General features: G+C 38.1%; 2 protein-coding genes across 4 annotated transcripts in view; one reads left to right on the top strand and one right to left on the bottom strand.

Moving 5' to 3' along the window:
* Positions 1 to 1,650, top strand: part of anpeplb (alanyl (membrane) aminopeptidase-like b) — a 55,351-nt gene extending 53,701 nt beyond the window's left edge. Inside the window, exon 20 of the mRNA XM_057836447.1 lies at positions 844 to 1,650. Coding sequence (XP_057692430.1) covers positions 844 to 993 — 150 coding nt within the window. The 3' untranslated portion in view covers positions 994 to 1,650. The remainder of the gene's footprint in view (positions 1 to 843) is intronic.
* arpin (actin related protein 2/3 complex inhibitor) overlaps positions 1,322 to 23,320 on the bottom strand; it is a 39,844-nt gene continuing 17,845 nt past the window's right edge. Inside the window, exons 3-7 of one of the 3 annotated variants that reach the window (XM_057836449.1) lie at positions 21,884 to 22,039; positions 19,969 to 20,101; positions 19,546 to 19,752; positions 17,769 to 17,932; positions 1,322 to 6,244 (exon numbers count right to left, since the gene is read on the bottom strand). In XM_057836449.1, coding sequence (XP_057692432.1) covers positions 6,236 to 6,244; positions 17,769 to 17,932; positions 19,546 to 19,752; positions 19,969 to 20,101; positions 21,884 to 22,039 — 669 coding nt within the window. In that variant the 3' untranslated portion in view covers positions 1,322 to 6,235. Of the gene's footprint in view, positions 6,245 to 9,504; positions 9,684 to 17,768; positions 17,933 to 19,545; positions 19,753 to 19,968; positions 20,102 to 21,883; positions 22,040 to 23,320 lie in introns of those variants that run through there. The other 2 variants (XM_057836448.1, XM_057836450.1) reach the window with 2 other exon arrangements.

Genomic DNA, 23,320 nt, shown 5'->3' with positions numbered 1-23,320 from the left:
TTACTCCCAATATTTTTACAGGATATTCTTCCCCAAAACTATTCTTCTCCAATTGCTAAATAAATGGTATGGTCATGACAAATAATAGTCTTGTGCTAAATGGAACATGAAATATTAAAAATGCAATTTATTAATTGTTGAATAAATAAATTAAATAAATAAATTATTAATTTTTTTATTTAATCAGCCGTTTAGCCCCGCCTGTCATCATAGCGCTCTAGCGTCCACAGCTGGATGATGATGTCGGCAGGATCACGATTTCAGCTGATTTAGAATTCAGCCCATCGAGGGGGAAGATTCAGAACGAGGATTTAATATCTCTACGCCAATATTTTTACAGGATATTGTTTTTATCTAAATGTCTTCCTCAATTGCTAAATTAATGGTACAGTCATGACAAAAACCAATCTTGTGCTATATGGAATATGTAATATTAAAAATGCATTTATTCAGTACGACAGGGCAAAATTACTGCTAATAGACAGGTGTTCAAATACTTATTTGGAGCAGAATAATACGAATAAATTGTTTAAAAAATCATAGACTGTGATTTATGGATTTTTTTTTCTTTAGATTGTCTCTCATAGTGGACAGGCGCCTACCATGAAAATTTCAAACCCGCCCATTATACCTAAGTGGGAGAGCTTGCAAAATCGCAGGGTGTTCAAATACTAATTTTCCTCACTGTGAATATCAAAGACAGTGTGAAACAAAGAGTCGTTACAAATAGAATGTGTTGCCAAAGGATGTTCGATGTTTGTTTTATTTTAAGCTTTTCACCAGTTTTGGATGATTGTAGGAAGCTTTATATTAAGAAAAAAATGTGTCTGTGAACCTCTGCAGTTGGAGATATTTGCTGTAAACTATGATCTTGGTACTGCTTATTGGGCTGTGGAACAGGCCATTGAGCAAGTCAAAGTCAACATCCAGTGGGTCAGCGAGAACAAGGATGCCGTATCAGAGTGGTTTGCAACAGAAGAAGACGATTTCTAGTGGTTTTTTTTTGTTTTGTTTTGTATAATAAAAGGTTTTAAAGCCTTTTCTCTGCTACAAAATGCAAAATCGGAAGATAATTCCAACAATATGGACAAAAAATGGACTGGTGCATTTATGTGAAACTAAATCTCTGAGATGACAACACAATGTGAATAAATGGAACAAGATCATAGTACCATATTAAATGTGCTCTATTTTGTGGATATTAATTTATTTATTATGTTTTTTTTTTTCTAATGCAAGTAGACAAGATGAATGCTGTCAATATCCAAGTCCAGTTTCAAGACATAGAGCCAAAGAACAGAACAGAAGTAATGAAATCCAGGTTTAATGTATAGATATATATTTTTTTTAACAGTGCACTTATACATTCAACTCATTTTGCACTCATTTAAGTTGCACTACATTTTAAAAGATTTCAGATTAATTTGAACAAGTTTTCTTCAACATAATAAAAGTGTTTTTGAAAAGAAATTTTGCTGCACATGAACCCTGATCAAAACAGAGTTCAAGATGCCTTTATTAGAAAACAAAGGTGTTTATTTTAATTAAAGATTGTGTAATTTGTGTGTGAGCTTTTTTGTTGTTTAAGTTCAGTCTACATACTGTATGTATCCATTCTCTACTACTGTTAAAAATATAAATAAATACTTAGTGTTCAAAAACACAAAGAAAATGAAAACAGTTTGTCTTATTTAAATCAATTTGACAGAAAATATGGACAAAATGCGTTTGCAGTGTTAGGGAAATGAACACGACATTGAAGGGGGAATCAATTTGCTTATACCGTATATGTTCAAAAGTGGCCTTTTAGGCATCTTATTTTATGTAAAAGCACATACTGTAATTTATCCTAAAGACAAAGACTGGTTTTTACACAGCAACCAGAGCAGCTATGCCACTTTTATTATCAACGTGTACACTGATCCTCGCTACTTTGTGCTTCAAACTTCATGCCCTCAGTCCATCACGGATTTTTTTCAATTATTAAAAAAAAAAACACCAAAAAAACAGTATTTTATTAAAAAATGTTTATGGTAAATGGTGTTACACTTATATAGCGCTTTTCCACCTTTCAAGGCGCTCAAAGCGCTTTACACTATCGCGCCATTCACCTACTGGTGACGCAGCACCAGGAGCAACATGGGGTTCAGTATCTTGCTCAAGGATACTTAGGCGACTAGGCGTTTATATGCATGTATAGATGTACAAATAATTGTTTTCTTTTAGATATATCTCATAATTATTACATTTGCAATGCTTAAAAACCATTTATAAAAGGGACAAAACATTCATTCCTGTGTTACGTGGTTTGGTCATAACTTGGTAGCAGAAGGCCTGAATGGACCTATCGCAAAGCCCCGCTCCCCTTGTAAAAGGCTCTGTCAAATTCTATCAGTGAGTGATTGAGTAAACGAACTATTTACGGATGATGTCGGGAGTTCAAATTTCTGAATTTGCACTACCACGCCTGGCAATGGACCAGTTAGTTTATTTAAAAAAAAAAAAAAAATTCTGTGTTTTTTTAAAAAGAAATTTCATCGACAAGCTGACAAAGAGGGTTGCAGTATGCAGTGGAGTGGTATGTCCATGGTACTAAACTAGAAAGAGGAGACCTTTATCATAGTAGAGGCGAAATGCAATGGACCAGGAGTGCAAAAATTAAGTAAATTAAAGGTGTCATTGAAATGCTTCTATTTTAATATTTATGTCAACATTTATTTAATTTGTATTTATAATTTTCACTTTTTATTTATTCCAACTTAATATAAATTGAAATAAATATATTTCAATTTTTATTTACTTATTTCAACATTTATTTAGTTCATTCTTTCACTCTTGTTCCCTGTGTGGCTGCATGAAATAATTTTATCTGTCATGATTATCTTCCATGAGCTCTCTCTCGCGATAAACCACTGTTTTTTAAGCCACGTGCTCAGGGTCCGAATTTCCTGCGTCAACGTGTTCTGCTAAGTCTAACATGTCCATTATTAAATCCCAAGAAAGCTGATGCAGAACTGCAGCAATCGTTGCCATGTTGGGAAGGAGCATTATCTTGACTCCAGAGCCATGTAGCTTGACTCGCTCAACATAAACCGCGCCTAGTTCACGCCAGCCCACTGAGTTTAATGAGCCAATGACAGATAAAATGATTTCATGCAGCCACACGGGGAACAAGAGTGCAAGAATGAAATAAAAAATGAAATAAATAAATGTTGAAATAAATAAATGAGATAAATAAAAATTGAAATATATATTGAAATAAATAAATATGGAATTAAAAATTGAAATAAATAAAAAATTGAATATAAATTGGAATAAATAGAACGTGAAAAATTTTAAGATTGAAATATAAATTGAAATAAATGTTGACATAAATATTGAAATAAATAAATATTGAAATAGAAGCATTTTAATGACACTTTACAATATTATCCAGAGTTGCTAAATAAGCAACTTACATCATAAACATACATGTGAAACATGAATACGATGTAAATAAATGCTCAACGTTAGAGCGGCGGGCATTCGAGTTGACTGCAGCCAAATGCTAGCTGTGTGCGTGAGAACTTTCATTCATGTGCGTCCGTGACCAAACGTAAGTGCATCTAGATTTTTTAATAGAAATTTTGTTGTATTTACTTTGGACTTTCAGTGATGTAGTCTTGACGGCTTAGTTATATTTTATTCTATCTGTGTAGTGACAAGCTAGTAAACAAGTAGACAGTCAAATGCTTGCAGACTAATGTTAATATTTAAGTCTACGTTTTTACTAAATGCTATTAAAATATATATATATATATTTTTTTTTTTACAAATCGATCACTAACATACATCTGACCAATCATACGTTGATGATTATTGAATGGTTATCAAATATTGGCTTTCACCAATGAAGGCTCACAATAAAGTATCAATTGCTATAATAGTATGTTCCATGATTGATAACTATAGACATGCTTAGCTCTTGATAAAACTGCCTCGTCATTCTGACCTGTTTAAACCGGTCTAGGTTCCACAGGTCAACTTCAATACATTTAAGGAATCATATCGTTGCATTTTATTACTTACCAAATGCTGTTGCTTCATGAAATGTATTTGATGAGTTATTAAGTTGTTATTATATATTTGCTCTTAATTTCAATTGCTGCCCGCAATGAAGAAATGCTTTTGCTTATTGCTGCCCGCAATGAAGAAATGATTTTGCTTATTATTATTGTTCACAAAGAAAGAATGTTTTGTCTTGAAGACACCCTAACCCTCTAGCCTGGTCAAGGGCAGAAGAGGCCACTTTGCTTTGCTGAAATGTGCTGACACACATGTATATAATTCCACCTACATGCACACACATAGCCAAACAAAGATAAGAGGTGTCACCAGCTTGCGTCCCCTTTTAGTGCAAGACACCCGTCTGTTGCTAGGGCCATCCCAAATAAAAAGCGAGGTGAAGGAGGAGCTAATTAGAACGATTGTGGAAGCTGGATAGTTTCTCCTCTTTCTCCTTGCAAGCTTTTCAACCAAATTGGGTGCCTTCTCTTCTGATTTTGGGTAAAATTTCAAATGGCTACCTAAGGATTCGTATTTGACCTTGACATATGAGTCCTTGGGTGACTGTCTTGATATTCAGTTGTTTATGTGACCCTTCTACAACAGCACCTGTCCCTCCCGCCGCCTACGTTCTACCGACTCCAATCTCCTCACACCCATCACTCGCACTAAGCTCCGAACCTTGGGGGACCAAGCCTTCACTGCTGCTGCTCCCGCACTCTGGAACTCACTCCCAAAACCCATTAGGAACTCTGACTCATTACAAAACTTCAAACCACTCCTTAAAACCCACCTGTTCAAACTAGCTTTTCCCACCTCTTAATTCTGTCTTTGTGTTATGTTATGTAAAGCGTCTTTGAGTGACCAAAAAAGCGCTATACAAGTTTGAGGTATTATTATTATTATTATGTGGTCGACGACAGAGCCTAATCCACAGCGTGCAATTGGAGTTGGACTTTTTTCAAAGCCTAAGACACAAAAAAAATCCTCCTGCCAATCTTTCAGGGTACCTGGTGTCGGAATTACAGGTACACCAGGCAAAGCATTAAACCATTGGGTTTTTGCTATTTTAAAGTTAGAAAAAATACGGTTTAAGTCATGACCACACAGTATTCCTATGCAACTCTACAGCTTTTGTGATTTGTGGGTGCGGTTTTGCGATAGGTCCATTGATCCTTTACATCTCGTTTTTACTCACGGTAGTAGTTTGGAAAGACCTGCTTCTGATTTAGTGCCATTATGGACCTGGTTTTGCTTATCGTTGGCATACTTTTCAAAACATATGCTGTGTAATACTACCGATAAACAACGTTGTTCAAAACTTTTTTTTAAGACTGTTTTCTTCGAGACTGTGGTTCCAGCTCTCTTCAGGTCATTGACCAGGTCTTGCTGTGTAGTTCTGGGCTGATCCCTTACCTTCCTCATGATCAGTGATGCCCCACTAGGTGAGATCTTGCATGGAGCCCCAGAACGAGGCAGATTGACCGTCATCTTGAACTTCTTCCATTTTCTAATAATCGCTCCAACAGTTGTTACCTTCTCACCAAGCTGCTTGCTTATTTTCCTGTAGCCCATCCCAGCCTTGTGCAGGTCTATTATTTTATCCCTGATGTCCTTACACAGCTCTTTGGTCTTGGCCATTGTGGAGAGGTTGGAGTTTGTCTGTTTGAGCATGTGAACAGGTGTCTTTTATACAGGTAACAAGTTCAAACAGGTGCAGTTACTTCCGGTAATGAGTGGAGAACAGGAGGGGTTCTTAAAAAAGAACTAAGAGCTGAAATATTTACTAGTTGGTAATGTATCAAATACTTATTTCATGCAGTTAAATACAAATGTATTATTTAAAAATTATACAATGTTATTTTCTGGATTTTTGTATTAGATTCCGTCCCTCACAGTTGAAGAGAACTTATGATACAAATTACAGACCTCTACATGGCTTGCAAGTGGGAAAACCAGCAAAATCGGCAGTGTATCAAATACTTGTTCTCCCACTGTATTACTTTAAAATATGACTAATAAGTCTAGTAAGGCGTAATTTGAAAGGACTGCCAAAAACAACACGCTTTACAAGATTTTTAATGTCTTTTTGGAATGTCTTGTGGGAAACTGAGCGAATCTGATCCTCTACATCAAGTTGATGTTCCATCTGGTAATGGGCCAAGAACTGCAATGGGCTGATGTCTTTTCTTTAGTCATTCTAAGAGAGAAACAGAAAAGGGAACTTGTTAATACCTTTTGCAACACAGCACTTCATATTATTTATCAACAAATGCATTATGATTTGGAAAACGGATTATACTTCAGTGAACAAGTTAACTTTAAATACAAAGCCCAAATCCAGTGACGTAACAATGTTGAGTAAAATGTAAATAAAATCAGAAGTTTGTGGTTTGCAAACAATTTTCAATCTGTATTAATTTGAAAATACTACAAAGATATTTAATTCATCCCCCCCAGGAATCAGTGGCAAAAAGTGTAGATTTGGCGTAGAACAAACCGGAATTCTGAATTGTTGATTCAGCATCTTGACTGTTGTTTTTCTGCCTTAAAAAAACTGAATTGACAAATTAAAAAGCAAATTAGTGCTCCACAGATTAATCGATTAACTCAGGTAATTTGATAAGAAAAAAGCTTCGAATCACATTTTGCTGCGTCGAGGATTCCTTTAATTAAAAGTGGCGTTGTAATAGTCTGCTTTGAAAGTGTTGGCATTTAATTTTATTGATTTGGGAGGATATACTTCCTTCTAGTGGCAACAGTGAATATCAAATACCGTAATTTTTGGACTATAAAATGCTACTTTTTTCCCTCAGTTAGAATCCTGCAGCTTATAGTGCAGTGTGGCTTATTTGTTGATATGTTATATGGGTTAATAGGCAACACTTTATTTGACAGTGGCATCATTACACTGCCATAAGACCGTCATAACTATGACATGAAACTATCATGGGCATAAATGAATGCATGACGGATGTCATGAAGTGTCATCCGGCAAATTATGTCACTTACTCCATTTATGTGCAGCTTAGATCTTTTACATCCATTTAAAAGTGACATAATTTGCCGGATGACACAAAATGGCATCTGTCATTAGCATTCATTAAGGGTCATGGCAGAGTCATGTCATAATTATGATGGTCTTATGACAGTCATACGGTGCCACTGTCAAAGTGTTACTAAATACCATAAATAGCAATTAATGAAACAACTTGAACAGTAACTGAAGAAATAATAAGGATAGTGTCATGGAACGCGGGCAGGCAGGTGGTGTGTGGACCCAAGTGCAGGGAAAGGGAAGCGAGGCAGTTCGGCGGTGCAAAATGATTTAATTAAGGCAAACAAAAAACAAAGTAGCAACCAATACTGTGGAGATCCCAAAAATAACACAGATGTGATGTGATTGGGCACGCTTGGGTGGGGGGTCCCGGTGCCAGGATTGGCGATGGGGGCGGCGTGGGGTCGGTTGCTGACGGGCTTACACTAACAAGGGATTCACACGATTACTGGGTTGTAGATCACAGGGCTGATTTGTGTACACTCTAACCACTTAGCTTATAGACTCCTCCACCCCCCCTCCCCTTCTTTCCCTGGTCAACAGGCCCCCCACATGGTGTCAACCGGAAATACATCTAGCTGACGATAGCACCAACACATTAATAGTTAGTGTAGGCGTTCAATGTATTTCTTGTTGTTGTTTGTGTTTCTTTTCTTTCTTTTCGTGTGTTTCTTTTATTTTCTTCTGTTCCCCCCTAACCCCTTCCTGTTTGTTGCTTTGTCATTATAAACCAGGTATGTTGAATGATCACAATAGAAGTATGTCATACTCTCGATGTGAAATATTTTAAAACTGTTCAGACCAACCCGACACTTAGACTTCCATTCTCCGTGTCAAACAGCTGAACAGGACAGGTTTAAAAAAATACATAAATAACACAGAAGCAACAAAAAGTCAGGTATCAAAAACTTACTTAGGGGAACACAAGGGCTTGGATGTAGAAAACTGACGAGGACAGATCCGTACGTGCACATGGACAATGACGCAACAAGGAGTGAACAGAAACTTGGACTTGATATACACACAGACAAGGGGTAACGAGACAATGAGGAACAGGGAACAGGTGGGTGATACAGGAGGATGCAGGTTGGAGGATACACTAGGACAGTACTTCTCAAATAGTGGGGCGCGCCCCCCCAGGGGGGCGCAGAGCGATGGGTGGCGCATGTGACCTCGGGGAACATCCTTTTATTTATTTTTTTTTTTTTTTTGCTGTACTAAAATAAAATGTACTTGCACATCCACTCAGTGGGTGGCAGTGACGCTCTCACTTTCAGAGTGCGCGCAGTATTTTTTAACTAAGCAAGAGCACACAGGAAAGAGATATGAAGAGCTGTGCGCCGTTTTCGAAAGCCGTATTCCGGCCGGACTCACGGCTGCGAGCCACAGTCTTCTCCGGTTCTCACGTGTCCGCCCGAGAAGTGCCATTTTCGGCATGGGATTGTCACGACGACCGCCCTCACCTACGGTTCTCCCTCGGCCGCCGAGAATGCGCTTTTTTCGGGCCGTTTGCCTTTGACTTTTAATACTGTGGGAGATGGGGAAAGACCACTGTTTTCTGTGTCTAAAAATGATTATAGTGGACAGCCAGAAGCTAAATCAATTGAGAGGCCACTTAAAGACATTAGACCCCAATCTCATTGATAAGCCGCGTGATTTGTTTTTCAGCGAAAACGTGCCGAATATTGACAACAATTGTCCCGCTTTGTCAGTGTTATATCAGTAAACCAGTGAGCACTGTTAGCATGCTCAGTGAAAAATAACCCCACACCATTGCAAAGGCCGATTCTGTGAGCAGCAAAAAAAAAAAAAAAAACTGTCCTTCTGTCCAAAGACACTTTTTTTTTTCTTCTATTCATTTTTTTTTCGGTCAAATTTTTTTGCATATTGTCCTCATGAGTTTTTGAATGTTATTATTTACTGATTTTATTACATTTTATTTTTCAGTATCAAATGGTGAAAAATGTACCTTGAGTGTATTTTTACAGTTTGGATGTGACTTTTTAAAAAAAAATTTAGGCAAATTGATGCACGTTAAGTCTTTTCTGGTACAAACAAAACAATGTTAATAAAGTTATACTTTATTATAAGTTGATCTCCGTTATTTTTTTTCTTTAATAGAAAAAAAGGACACAATGTTAGGCAGAGGCATACTTATAATAGTACTTTTATAGGCAGTACTATTTATAGTGGCGGCAGAGAGTTTGGGGGGGCGCGAAACATTTACGCCTTCCTTGGGGGGGGCGTAACAGAAAATAATTGAGAAGCACTGCACCAGGAGCAGGTACAACAGGTAAAATCAATGGGCAATCACCGGGACACAATAGGAGGGAACCAACACAAAACCTAACAAATAGAATATGAATTTTGATTGGTATTTACATCTGTAGTGCTGCAATGCATGCTTGGAGGAATGTTGGACGACAACATTGTCGACAGCAGGTGGCAGCAGTGGTTGAATGTCTTCTCCAAGGGAGCAGTGATGGCCAAATAAAGCTTCTTGAAACAGTGAAGCTTTGCAGCCAATTGGTTCAAAGCTTCATGGTTGTTCATTTAGTCTTATGACAGTCTTATGATGCCACTGTCAAATAAAGTGCTATCGGTTAATATCTTTTGCTGTAAAATACCCATAAAACAGTAAGGACAGCTGTAGCTTATAGTCCACTGTGGCTTATCTATATACAAATGCCATTTTCTTGTTATATTTGGTAGGTGGCGGCTTATAGTCCGAAAATTAGGGTAACTTATTAAACATAGCTGAATCCAGCTGCTGCAAGTTAAAACCAACATAATGTTTTTGTTTGAGCTAATGTTTATTTATGCATTTGTTATTTAGTTTAGAAGTATAGACATTTTTTTGTGGGAATATGTGTTTGAACGATTTGTTAAGAGCTTTGTAAATAAATAAGTATATGAATAAATAAAACACGTTACATTTAAGCTAGCTTACTTTTGCAATGCAAGTTAGCCAATTGTTCTTTTGTTGTACTTAGATCTGCATTAAGTTATTTTTTTTATACCGTTTGAGGCTAAACCCAGGTATTTTAATTTATTTCAAAATGCTTTTTCTTGTGAAATAGTCATTTGAAGAAACACTCAGGTATTTGATTTTGTATTTGCATGTAATGCTATTTTGAAAATGCAGTCTTGGCAAATCAAAATAAATGTAGCATAAACACTTTTTCTTTTGTTTTACAGCTTCTAAAATTTATTCTGCAATGGATTAAATGTTTGTAATCTGATAACTAGATAATACGAACTAACTAACCAATGGATTAATCGATTAACCAAAACAATCTATAGCTGCAGCCCTGAAGCAAATTCATCTAATAATGATCAAAGAATTGTTATGAAATTACTTGCAAACCATAAACACTACGAAACACTGTAGTTCTAAATGAACAAACATCAACATGATTGTCTTTTGTCACACTTATTAAGTCATTCACTACCAAAGATGTACAAACAATGTTGTTTATAATGTTAAACTGCTTACAACTACGAATAAAAAAAGAAATAAACTTTTTTAAATGACGAAAGATGTGAATCAAATCTGTCCTTTGTAAGTTCTGTGTTCCTATAGCCATAGAACACAATATTTTGCAGCGCTCGAAGTAAAAAATCATCGCAAATGGCTGGGAGTGAATGAGTATGAATATGTATTCATTTGTTTGTTTACTTATATAGCACAAAACAATTTATCAAAAGAAGGCAGAAGAGATATGGCAGGAAAGTTTCAACAAAGTGCAGCAGAAAAACAATGCAGAACATTGAACAAAATGAAATAATTAAAAACTCAAGTCGCAAATGTGTAACTCTAGCCACGAATGCGTAACTATAGTCATGAATGTGTACTTTATGGGCTTCTCGAGTGAATGTGACTTTAGACGCGAGTTTTGCTAGTCCTGCTGCGGACAAGTCAAAAATACGTGTTGAGAATTGTGTGTCGCACCTGTTCTTTGTTATTATACCACTAGGGGGCGCAACCGCGCAAGCACCAACATCAGTGGTTTGACCAGACAGACCATTCCCGCCCCCATAATTTTGACAATGGTGTCTAGATGGCACGAGGTAGGTCAATAATCGTAATTTTTTTGTAATTTATATTGCAATAAATGTTACTACTAAAGAAAAAAATACATTCAAAGTTCATATCTGTTAACATGTTACGTTTGCTCAGATTGTCTTGCCTAACCTACCATGATGTCTAGTTTCAGCTACACTGCTGGTCAAAAGTATTGGCACCCCTGCAATTCTGTCAGATAATGCTAAATTTCTCCCAGAAAATGATTGTAATTACAAATGCTTGTGTAGTAATATCTTCATTGATTTTGCTTGCAATGAAAACACACTAAAGAGAATGGAAAAAATAAATAAATTGTTATAATTTTACACAAAACTCAAAAAAATGGGCCGGACAAAAGTATTAGCGCCCTTTGAAAAATCATGTAATGCTTTGTGTAATTAACAGCACCTGTTACTTACCTGTGGTACATAACAGGTGGTGGCAATAACTAAATCACACTTGCAGCAAGTTAAAATGGATTAAAGTTGACTCAATCTTGTGTGTACCACATTGAGCATGGAAAAAAGAAAGAAGACCAAAGAACTGTTTGAGGACTTGTGAAGCAAAATTGTGAGGAAGCATGGGCAATCTCAACGCTACAAGTCCATCTTCAAAGACCTGAATGTTACTCTGTGTACCGTGCGCAGTGTCATCAATAAGTGTAAAGCCCATGGCACTGTGGCTAACCTCCCTAAATGTGGACGGAAAAGAAAAATTGACGAGCGATTTCAACGAAACATTGTGCGGATGGTGGATAAAGAACCTCGCCTAACATCCAAACAAGTTCAAGCTGTCCTGCAGTCCGAGGGTACAACAGTGTTAACCTGTACTATCCATTGGCATCTGAATGAAAAGGGACTCTATATACCTCATTCACGTGACGTCACAACACCGCCCCCCCGACTTGTGCCGCCATATTGTCCGTCAGCTCATCGTGTTTACATACAGTATTACCGCTACGTACATTCCACCTATTACTGCGTGTTTTTCTGCTTGTCTAAGGAATCACCTCCTAGTAAACGAACCCAAAAACCTTCCTGACAATCGTTAACATTGATTAATCAAAATGGTGAAGGCATGTGTGGCGGTTGGTTGCAGTAACACAGAAGATAAACCGTCATTTTAGTAGTTGCTGTGTGCCCATTGTTAAAAGGGCAAATCTCGAAAGCAGCACGGTTTGTTTATCTCGGCCCATGATGCATTTGTGTCGACAGCCGTCAGACAGCGGCGAAAACATCAATACACACATACAACACACCCAACACAATTGCAGACATCATCAGACGGAGACTACAAAGCTCGTCGCCACGGTCGCGCAGCAAGAAGGTGAGTGCAACAACAGGTGTTGTGCCGAAAAATAGCCGCCCTGCGTGAAATGTCCCCGCTGACGTGAGCGCCCACACAGAAACGAGTTTCTTGTACCGTGAATATGTATTATTTTACTCTGCTTGAACTAATAAATGTCATACCTGTGTGATTGTCATTGGGATATGGTCGTGAAAACCTGCAGACTAATACATTTCTGTTCAAAGATGGTTATGTGGCCCAGTCCACGATTTGTGTCTAAAATACAGTACTAATATTTTGTGTAATTTAATTATTTAAAACTGATCTTACAGTCGTAAATCCATTACTGTAATGCGCCCATTAAAACATTTGATGTTTTCACGTCAATAAAGCGTTATAAATAAGCGCTCCCGTCAGGGGGGACATTTCAAGCGGGGCAGCTGTTTTTCGGCACACACCGGCCCGTTGTCGATCAAGTTTCATTTTACAATCGTGACAACGGTGACGCTCAGCTGACCAAATGTCGGTTCATATTCGGGCCGGTGCCGATTTTGGGTACCCGACTCCTCATCATGACATAAACTGGAGTATGATTGGAAATTTTGTGGTCTCAGGACGAGCTCTGACGCATCGGACGGGAGAAAACATCGGTTTGGGCATCAAATATGGATCTGGCGACTGGATCGACCGAAGCTTTTCCAAATAACGGCTTTTATGCAACTCATTCCAATGAGTTTACAGCGTCTGAAAGCACCCGGGCTTCCATAATTTGCAGTGAATCCACCTTTAGAAACTACGATCAATGACAATACGGACACACAATGACGGACAATATGGTGGCACAATACAGCGATCACATGATTGTGTTACGTTAGTGATTGGGGTCTATAGGTGTGCAAACACCCTAGTAATGGCGGCCAACCACTAGAGGGAAACGTACGCAAATCTCTACTCTGATTAGTCAGGAGGCCCGGCCGGATTGCGGTCATTAACATCTCATTGGTGAAACAGGTAGTGATACTGTCGGCATCTTTGGCAAAAATAAAGTCAATATCTAGAATAAAGAGGAAAAATGTAATTAACGACTGTAGTGTATCCCAAAGCAGCGGAGTAAGAATAGTGTTGCTTCTTTAAAAATCTATTGAGTAAAAGTAAAAAGCATTTTGTGGTAAAACTACTCCAGAAGTCCATTTTTCTCAAAAAGTTACTCAAGTAAATGCAACCCATTACTACTCATCTCTAATTTCTAGCATTATTTTACTGATGCTATGCGGTTTGCAAGCTAACTACACTGCTGGCCAAAACTATTGGCACCCCTGCAATTCTGTCAGTTAATGCTCAATTTCTCCTAGAAAATGATTGCAATTACAATTGCTTTGATAGTAATATCTTCATTTATTTTGCTTGCAATGAAAAAACACAAAAAAGAATGGGAACAATTTTTAAAATCATTATCATTTTACATAAAACTCCCAAAATGGGCCAAACAAAAGTATTTGCACCCACAGCCTCATACATGGTAGCTTAACCTTTAGACAAAATAACTGCGAACAACCTGAAGGGTACCTTCTCCAAACTGTCATTTTCAGATCTCTCCACGGTTGTTCTATGGGATTCAGGTCTGGACTAATTGCTGGCCACTACCATTCTTCTTTGGCCAACTGCTCCAGGTCTCTGAGATTTGAAGGGTACCTTCTCCAAACTGCCATTTTCAGATCTCTCCACGGTTGTTCTATGGGATCAGGTCTGGACTAATTGCTGGCCACTTTAAAAATCTCCAGTGCTTTCTCTCAAACCATTTTCTACTGTGTGTTTTGAGTCATTGTCCTACTGGAAGACACATGATCTCTGAGGTAGACTCAGCTTTCTCACACTGGGCCCTACTTTATGCTGCAAAATTTGTTGGTCGTCTTCAGACTTCATAATGCCATGCACACGGTCAATCAGTCCAGTGCCAGAAGAAGCAAAGCAACCCCAAAACATCAGGGAACAGCCGCCATGTTTGACTGTGGGGACTGTGTTCTTTTCTTTAAAAGCCTCGTTTTTTCCCCCTGTAAACTCTATGTTGATATCTTTTGCCAAAAAGCTCTACTAATGTCTCATCTGACCAGAGAACATTCTTCCAAAACGTTTTTTGTTTTCTCTGGTAAGTTTTGGCAAACTCTAGCCTGGCTTTTATATGTCTCTGGGTCAGAAATGGGGTCTTCCTGGGTATCCTACGATAGACCCCATTCACCAACGTCACACAATCACGTGATCGCTGTATTGTGCCGCCATATTGTCCGTCATTGTGTGTCCGTATTGTCAATGATCGTAGTTTCTAAAGGTGGATTCACTTGCAAATTATGGAAGCCCCGGTGCTTTCAGATGCTGTAAACTCATTGGATGAGTTGCATAAATGCCGTTATTTGGAAAGGCTTCGGTCGATCAAGTCGCCAGATCCATGTTTGATGCCCAAATCGATGTTTCCTCCCGTCCGGTCCCGTCCCATGCGTCAGAGCTTATTCTGAGACCACAAAATTTCCAGTCATACTCCAGTTTATGTCACGATAAGGAGTCGGGTACCCAAAATCCGCACCAGCCCGAATATAAACCGACATTTGGGCAGCTGAGCATCACCGTTGTCACGATTGTAAAATGAAACCTGATTAGCGGTTAGACAACGGGCCGGTGTGTGCCGAAAAATAGCCACCCCGCGTGAAATGTCCCACCTGACGGAAGCGATTATTTATAACGCCTTGTTGAAGTGAAAACATCAAATGTTTTCATGGACGCATTACAGTAATGGATTTACGACTGTAAAATTAGTTTTAAATAAATAAATTACACAAAATAGTAGTAATGTATTTTAGTAACAAATCGTGGACTGGGCCACATAACCATCTTTGAACAGAAATGTATTAGTCTACAGGTTTTCACAACCATATCCCAATGACAATCACACAGGTATGACATTTATTAGTTCAAGCAGAGTAAAATAATACATATTCACAGGACAAGATTTATTAGTTCAAGCAGAGTAAAATAATACACCACTGGCGGCACCAGTCAGGGGGACGGAGTTGTGACGTCACGTGATTGGGGTCTATAACAGCCCAGTGTCAGTCAATGTAAATGATAAAGTTAGCTGCTGTTGGCTTCGTGCTGCCTTAAAAAGCAAACAAACGAGGCAACAAAAGCAAATGCACTGAGAGCATCATACTTCATGGTGAAGCGTATTGCTAAAGCCAAGAAACCTTTCAGGATTGGAGAATTTTCTGCGACCAAGGATATTTGTCGTCAGGTTTTAGGAGAGGCTGCTGTTGACTCAGCGTATGGTGAGTTACATTTTCCCTGCACTTAATCTTTGTTTTTAGCTCCAGCGTGTTATTTTAGATTTACTGTACAGTAATTTTCTGCAACACATTGCCGACCCATGTATAAAAGGCCTATATCACACCGGTCCGAGGTGCAAAAAAGGTTGGGCACCACTGGGCTATACAGTGCTGCTCGAAAGTTTGTGAACCCCACAGCGATGGTCAGATTTTTTGTAAAAAAAACTAAAATAACCTTATTAAATGTTAAGTTATACCCAAATCCACAATACTGACATTCCAAATAATGGACTGAAACAAAAGAAATAGTTATATTGTCATTCTTTATTTAACAAAAGTGGTTGATTTAAGAAAAACTCAGATATCATGTGTGCAAAAGTATGTGAACCCCTTCAGTTAATAGGATATTGCGCCTCCTTTTGCAGAGATTACCTCAACCAAACGGTTTCTGTAGTGACTAATCAGCCTCTCACATCTACTTAGGGGGATTTTTGCCCATTCTTCCTTGCAGAACGCAGTCAGTTGAGAGAGGTTTGATGGGCGTCTGGCATGAACTGCTCGCTTCAGGTCCCGCCACAGCATTTCAATGGGATTTAGGTCAGGACTTTGACTGGGCCAGTCCAGAACACGAATCTTCTTCTTTTTCAGCCATTCCTTGGTTGTATTGCTGGAATGCTTTGGATCATTATCATGTAGCATGATCCACCTTCTGCCAAGCTTTAACTTCAAAACAGATGGCGTCAGGTTATGTTCTAGGATTTGACAATATTCCTCAGAATTCATGATTCCCTGGACTATGTGGAGTTGTCCAGGTCCTGAGGATGAAAAGCAAGCCCAGATCTTGACATTCCCACCTCCATGCTTCACTGTTGGGAGAAGGTTCTTTTGGTGGTATGCAGTGTTGACTTTTCGCCAGACATGGCGGTTTTGGTTGTGACCAAACAGTTCAATTTTGCACCTACATCAGTTGATGAAAACTCTTTTTAATTTAGTCTCGACAACACAACTGTTAAAAAAAACAAAAAAAAACTACTGAATTGATTGATTAGGAAATCAGGTTGAAATAATAGAAAATTCCAAAATGTTGAGGGGGTTCACAAACTTTTGAGCAGCACTGTAGTACAGTATAATTATAATAGTTCATATCGATGAAGTTGTGGGGGGAAAGAAATATAACATTTTTTAGAAAAATCCGACATTGTAAGCAGTTACTCATAATTTTATTCATTACTAGAGTATTCTTTTCAAAGAATACTTTTTCACTTGTACTTGAGTACATTTTTTGATGACTACTTGTATTTAGTAATATTATTTAGTAACACTAGTCTCACTTTAGTACATTTTTTTGGCTACTCTACCCACCTCTGCTAATAATTAGCATCGCTGAAAATCGATTTAAATTTTTTTTTAAACACTGTAAGTATTAATGTGTACTCTGGCTACATATTTCTGAATTCGAATACACATCTGCAGATAGTTTTGCTATAATAATGACCAAATACTCAGAAGGTGTACAAGCAAGACTTGTAGGTACGCCTTCCGAGTGGCACCCGCCACGCTACACAGTTGATGAATTTATGACCTGCGTGAGTGTTTTGTTAACATACACACAAAACAGTGAGCCCGACTTGATTTGCCTACTAAAGGGAAGTTAAACTTCTTTGTTAAATCTCGAAACTGCCAGAAAAAATTAGAATCAAATATTCATTTAAAATATAAAACACTTATACAATAGAGTCACATCGGAGGGTTCAAAAGCTGCCGACTGCCGACCTGTGGTCTAGGACCTTGACCAAATTGCGGAAAATCCCTTGGTGAATAAAATTAATATGTTAAAAAACATTTAATGTTTACTTGTGTTATCTCTCTCTGACATTTACATTCGTTAACTATCTTAAACAGTAGTATGGGATCACTATGCAAACAAATAAGAATTTGAGATGGGAGAAAATACTTTTTTAACAGCATTATACTAGTATGTATATATGAAGTAGTTTACCCATTCATCGTCCTGTGATCCTTCTCCTTCACCACAAGGCTTCTGGATGTTATTTGCTCCAGATTTGTTGGCCATAATCTTGTCTGTCCAAGATGCGCCAGTCTTCTCATCTCCGGCAAAGTTGCATTTGGACACTGTCCTTCCCTCTATTTTAGCTAAGGAGACTATAAATGAAAAGAAACTGTTAAAAATTGTGGTTTGAATTAATCTTTAAATATACTGTATATACAGTCATGTGAAAAAATTAGGACACCCCATTAATTATTCAGTTCCTTATTGAGAAATGTTCACATATCAATGTCTAATCTTGTTTTTCTTTATCACTGGAAAATAAATTGATTTAATTGTAGGTAAACAACAAAAATTAACATTGTTTTACTCATTAAACAAAATATATCAACAAAAATACATATTCTAACTGAGGAAAAAGTTAGGACACCCTACCACCTAATAGCTAGTGTTACCCCCTTTGGCTGAAATAACTTCAATGAAACGCTTTTTTTTAGCCATCTACCTGTCTTTGACATCATTCTGAAGAAAGTTTGCCCGACTCCTAAACGCAGAATACATTCAGATGTGAGATGTTTGAGGCATTTCTTGCATGTACAGCCCGTTTCAAGTCACCCCAAAACATCCCAATGGGATTAAGATCTGGGCTTTGACTCGGCCATTCCAGGACTCTCTATTTCTTCCTTTTCAGCCAGTCCTTGGTGGATTTACTAGTATGTTTTGGGTCACCGTCATGTTGACGACACAGTGAGAGAGAATGTATTAGAGTTTTTACTTTCACTTTTCCGTGTTCTGTTGTTGGGCGTCAGCTGCGGGGAGCAGTAGGCATTTTGTGAAGGCAAGTTCTTAAATAAATTATTAAAAATCTGACGAAACTGGCGATCTCTTTGTCGATGGTTGTAACCTTTACTTATTAAGACTGGCAAACGGAGGTCGGAGGAGTACTGTCAAGCAGTTCATGGACGCGCACTCCACACTCATATTTTTCCATAGGTAAACCTCACCTTTATTGTTTTTTTTTCACTACCTGCACTAACATTGTTGGAACCCATGTTGATTTCTCTCTCAAGAAAATCCACCGTGCGTCCGTCTTGTGGGAAAACAAAGACAATGCCGGGCTGTCATAAATCGTCGTATTTCGAGCAAGTCCTCGGATGTAGAAACAAGTGGCGAGTCAAATTTTACGTAGGATGTCGAAAAGATTGTGTGTCGAAGCGATCATATGTTGAGGTACCACTGTATTAGTAATACAGCATTTGGTAGTTCCCACTCTGTACATTCACCATAACTTTCCTAATACTGATCAATGATAACTTCTTTATCTGTTTTGGTTTGTCTTCCTTTTCCAGTAATGTCGGTTTTTGGTTTAGGCGCATTACCTCCACCACTCCCAGGAACGGAGGAGGACTAATTCCAAGATGGATTTTTTTTTTTTTTTTTTAACTCAAAGGTTTTCACCATCTGACTGCGTACACCAAATCGTGATGCCCGTACCATGACAGTACGGGAAAAATACAAATGGTAAATGGATGGAGTTATCCTTGAATAGCGCCTTTTCACCTTTCAGGCACTCAAAGCGCTTTTATACTATATACTCAGCAACGTAGGGCTTAGTATCTTGCTCAAGGATACTTAGACGAAGTTATCAGGACATAGAATCGAAAACGACTACTCTACCACTGAGCCACACCGTCCCCAGATACCGTGACATTCTTAGTTTACACCCCTAATTAAATCAGTGGCAGAACATTTCAAAACAAAGACTCACATATAAAGGGGCTGTTTCCTCTGGTCTTTAGTCGAATGTCTGTTTCGGTCTCCAGTTCTGTTTTTTCCATCTCACACTCAGGGTACCAGAAGGCCCATGTCCCGTCAGATCTGTGCTTGTCAGTTATCTTCACCAAATCGGCTTTACGAATCAATGCTGACAGCTGCTCCTCTGACAGGCTGTCTGACTCCCCTTTAGCCTCCACCTCTACATGGAAATACGTATATGGAAACAAAGGCATGTACATTTACATATTAGAGAAGGTTACGGTATCATGTTTGCTCCTTCTCCATCGTTTTTACTAGTCAAGATGGCTCACTAGTGGCTGCCTAAGTGTTATACGAAAGTACCCTGGTCAGTGTATTGATTCAAAATTATTTCCGGATGTAGTATATATTCATCATAATCAAGTAATTTACTTACTGTAGGAGGACATCAGGAAGCCTGTGTTGACCTTTCTGGTGTCGCTGAAGTTTGGCTCAATCTCCTTCCCGTTAGCATCATACTTCCTCCGATGGATGCGTCTTGGTTTGATGTACAGCACATGGTAACGGAACTGCCAATTGAAAAATATTTGATGATTTCCGTTGAATTATGTCAAGTTCCGTACATTGAATTGGTATACAGTGATCCCTCGCAACTTTGTGCTTCAAACTTTGCGGCCTCAGTCCATGACAGATTTTTTTCTATTAAAAAAGATAAATACTGTATTTTATTTTAAAATGTTAAGGTATTTTCAGGTATATATGTACAAATTATTGTTTTCTTTAATGTCTTCTATGGAGGAAGCCATGTTTGCGACACCAATATGATGTGCACCGGGTCCAGGCTGTGACAACATTACAAAGACTGTTCTGTCCCAGCAAAAGCCGGGGCCTTATGGAGTACAGTATGTATGCTCAACAATCCCAGTGGTGATAAACAACAAAAAAAGGGCTAGGCTGGTGAGAAATAAAAAACGTTCAATCAACTCTGCCAACCTGTTAAGTAGAGGTGTGCAAAATTTCCGATTCTTAGATTATTCGCGATTCGGCCCTGGAAGATTCGAGAACGATTCACAAACATCCAAATTCCGATTATTGAAATATGCCAAGTAAAGCGGAAGTACAACACACTCAGCGCGCCGCGCGGTCAATGAGCAACGGAGCGAGAGTAGCTAAACATCATGCTTCTCATTACCCGGCCCCTCGGGTAATGCCAATGCTCAACTCACGGCTCTAGCTCAACTCATGCCACGAGATAAAAAAACACAACAACATACCTGAAGCTGCTACAAAAGTACGTCATCCACATAATGTTACGGTAGATATCATTTATATAAGACTAGATGCACTACGGTAGCGGTAGCGTTTGCAGCACATCTACAAAAAGCTAGATGCGGCCGTAGTAAACGGCCGCCATCTTAAAGCAGTACACTTCTCTGCAAGGCTGTTGTAGCGAACCTTCCAAGCAAACCTAATTAACTTTTTATCTAAAATACTCCTAAATCGGTAAAATATTGACTTGAATCTATCTTTAAAATAGTTTTAAAACTTTCACATGTCGAAAGTTGACAAAAGGGAAATTATGGATTAACGGGAGCAATTTTAACAACTTTAACGGTTGATTCACAACATTAAATTAATTGAATGTAGTTTAAAGCTGCTGATACAGAATGGGGAGTGGAGTTTTTTATTTACTGTTATTTTTGTATATTTGTTTACTGCTATATGTTAACTTGATACTGAAATAGTAGTTTGGTTTAGCCTGAGAGTATTTTTGAACAAATGTACAAAATATTAAAAAAAAAAAAAAAAAAAAAAAAAAAAAAAAAAAAAAAGGGGGGGGGTGCATCAATAATCGTTTTAGAAACGAATCGGACCATCTGAATCGTAATCGTAATCGAATCGTTAGGTGCCCAAAGATTCCCAGCTCTACTGTTAAGCATAGTATGTCATTCCCAAAACTCACCAGTGAATCCAGTCTGGCATTTCCAATTGGCTCTGCTAAATATTAGATCTTTAGCTGGCAAATCTTTCTTAATTAATGATTTTATCAGCAAACATAACCTTGACATGTTGTTCCTAACAGAAACTTGGTTAGATCAAGATAAGAGTTCGGCAGTTCTGATTGAGGCAACCCCCACAAACTTCAATTTCTTTAGTGCGCCAAGAACCCATAAGAAAGGAGGTGGGGTTGCCAGTCTGATCAGGGACAGTTTTCAATGCACGAATATTTCATGTGGTCAGTTTGATTCCTTTGAATATATTGTCATTCAGCTAAAAAGCCCTTGCAGAGCCACCTTGGTAACAATTTACAGACCACCGAAGTATAACACAATGTTTTTTGATGAGCTTACCAAAATACTGTCTTCCGTCTGCATGGACTTTGATTGTGTTGTTTTAGGGCAGGGGTCCCCAAACTTTTTCCTGTGAGGGCCACATAACCCTTCTCTTCTCTGATGAGGGGCCGGGGTCAGTTTGTAACAGAAAAAGTGTGACGATTGCAGGAGTGCCTAAATGTAAAAATGTATTGTTTTTCAGAAAGCCACAATCAAATAACCCTTTCTGGATTCTTCACGGAACCAAAGTAAATAAAATAAAAATGATATAATATAATATAATATAGTATAATATAATATAATATAATATAATTAGGGCTTTCAAACGATTAAAATTTTTAAGCGAGTTAATCACAGCTTAAAAATTAATCGTAATTAATCGCAATTCAAACATCTCTAAAATATGCCTTATTTTTCTGTAAATTATTGTTGGAATGGAAAGATAAGACTCAAGACGGATATATACATTCAACATACTGTACATAAGTACTGTATTTGTTTATTATAACAATAAATCAACAAGATGGCATTAACATTAATATTCTGTCAAAGCAATCCCTGGATAGAAAGACTTGTAGTTCTTAAAAGATAGATTTTAGTACAAATTATAGAAATTTTATGTTAAAACCCCTCTTAATGTTTTCGTTTTAATAAAATTGGTAAAATTTTCAATCAAAAAAATTAACTAGTAGCTCACCATTGTTGATGTCAAGAATTACACAATGCTCATGGTGCATAAAATCAGTCGCACCCAAGCGTCAGCAGAGGGAGACAAAAAACACAAGTAACAAGTGGACATGACACTGCTGTCATTTTAATCTGTTTGAGCGGGGCATATGCGTTAATTGCGTCAAATATTTTAACGTGATTAATGAAAAAAATTAATTACCGCCCGTTAACGCGATAACTTTGACAGCCCTTAATATAATATAATATAATATAATATAATATAATCTAGAGCTGAAACGAATACTCGAGCAACTCGAGTAACTCGAGTTTAAAAACTGATCCGAGTAATTTTATTCACCTCGAGTAATCGTTTATTTTGACAGCTCTAAGCATCACGTTTCGCTTGGACTACTTTTAATGCGGGACAACGCGCTGACGTCACGTGCGTAGAGGAAGAAGCAATAAAAAAATATAAAAAACATTTCCGCAGCCGACAGCCGCTCCAAACTACGCCGACGTTGCTAAAAACTAGCCCAAATGATGTTAAGTTGGTAGCAGGTAGCATCTGAGGAGTCTCACAGAGATCACATGTATGTTGAACTAGATGCAATGTGATAGACTCGGCCGCGTCTGGGCAGCGTTGATAAAGAGCGGCCATCTTAAAGCAGTAGAGCGCTAAGCGCTAATAAAGAGCGCTAAGCGCTAAAAAATAAGATTAACGTTACTGTCTGAGTCACTAGCTCACGTAACGTTAGCCCTGCGGAGGGCTAGGTTTCTATTAATTAT

This window comes from Corythoichthys intestinalis, chromosome 5 (assembly GCF_030265065.1).
Source record: "Corythoichthys intestinalis isolate RoL2023-P3 chromosome 5, ASM3026506v1, whole genome shotgun sequence".
NCBI lineage: Eukaryota > Metazoa > Chordata > Actinopteri > Syngnathiformes > Syngnathidae > Corythoichthys > Corythoichthys intestinalis.
The sequence above is the reverse complement of the archived record's forward strand: the minus strand, read 5'-3'. Positions and strand labels throughout refer to the sequence as shown.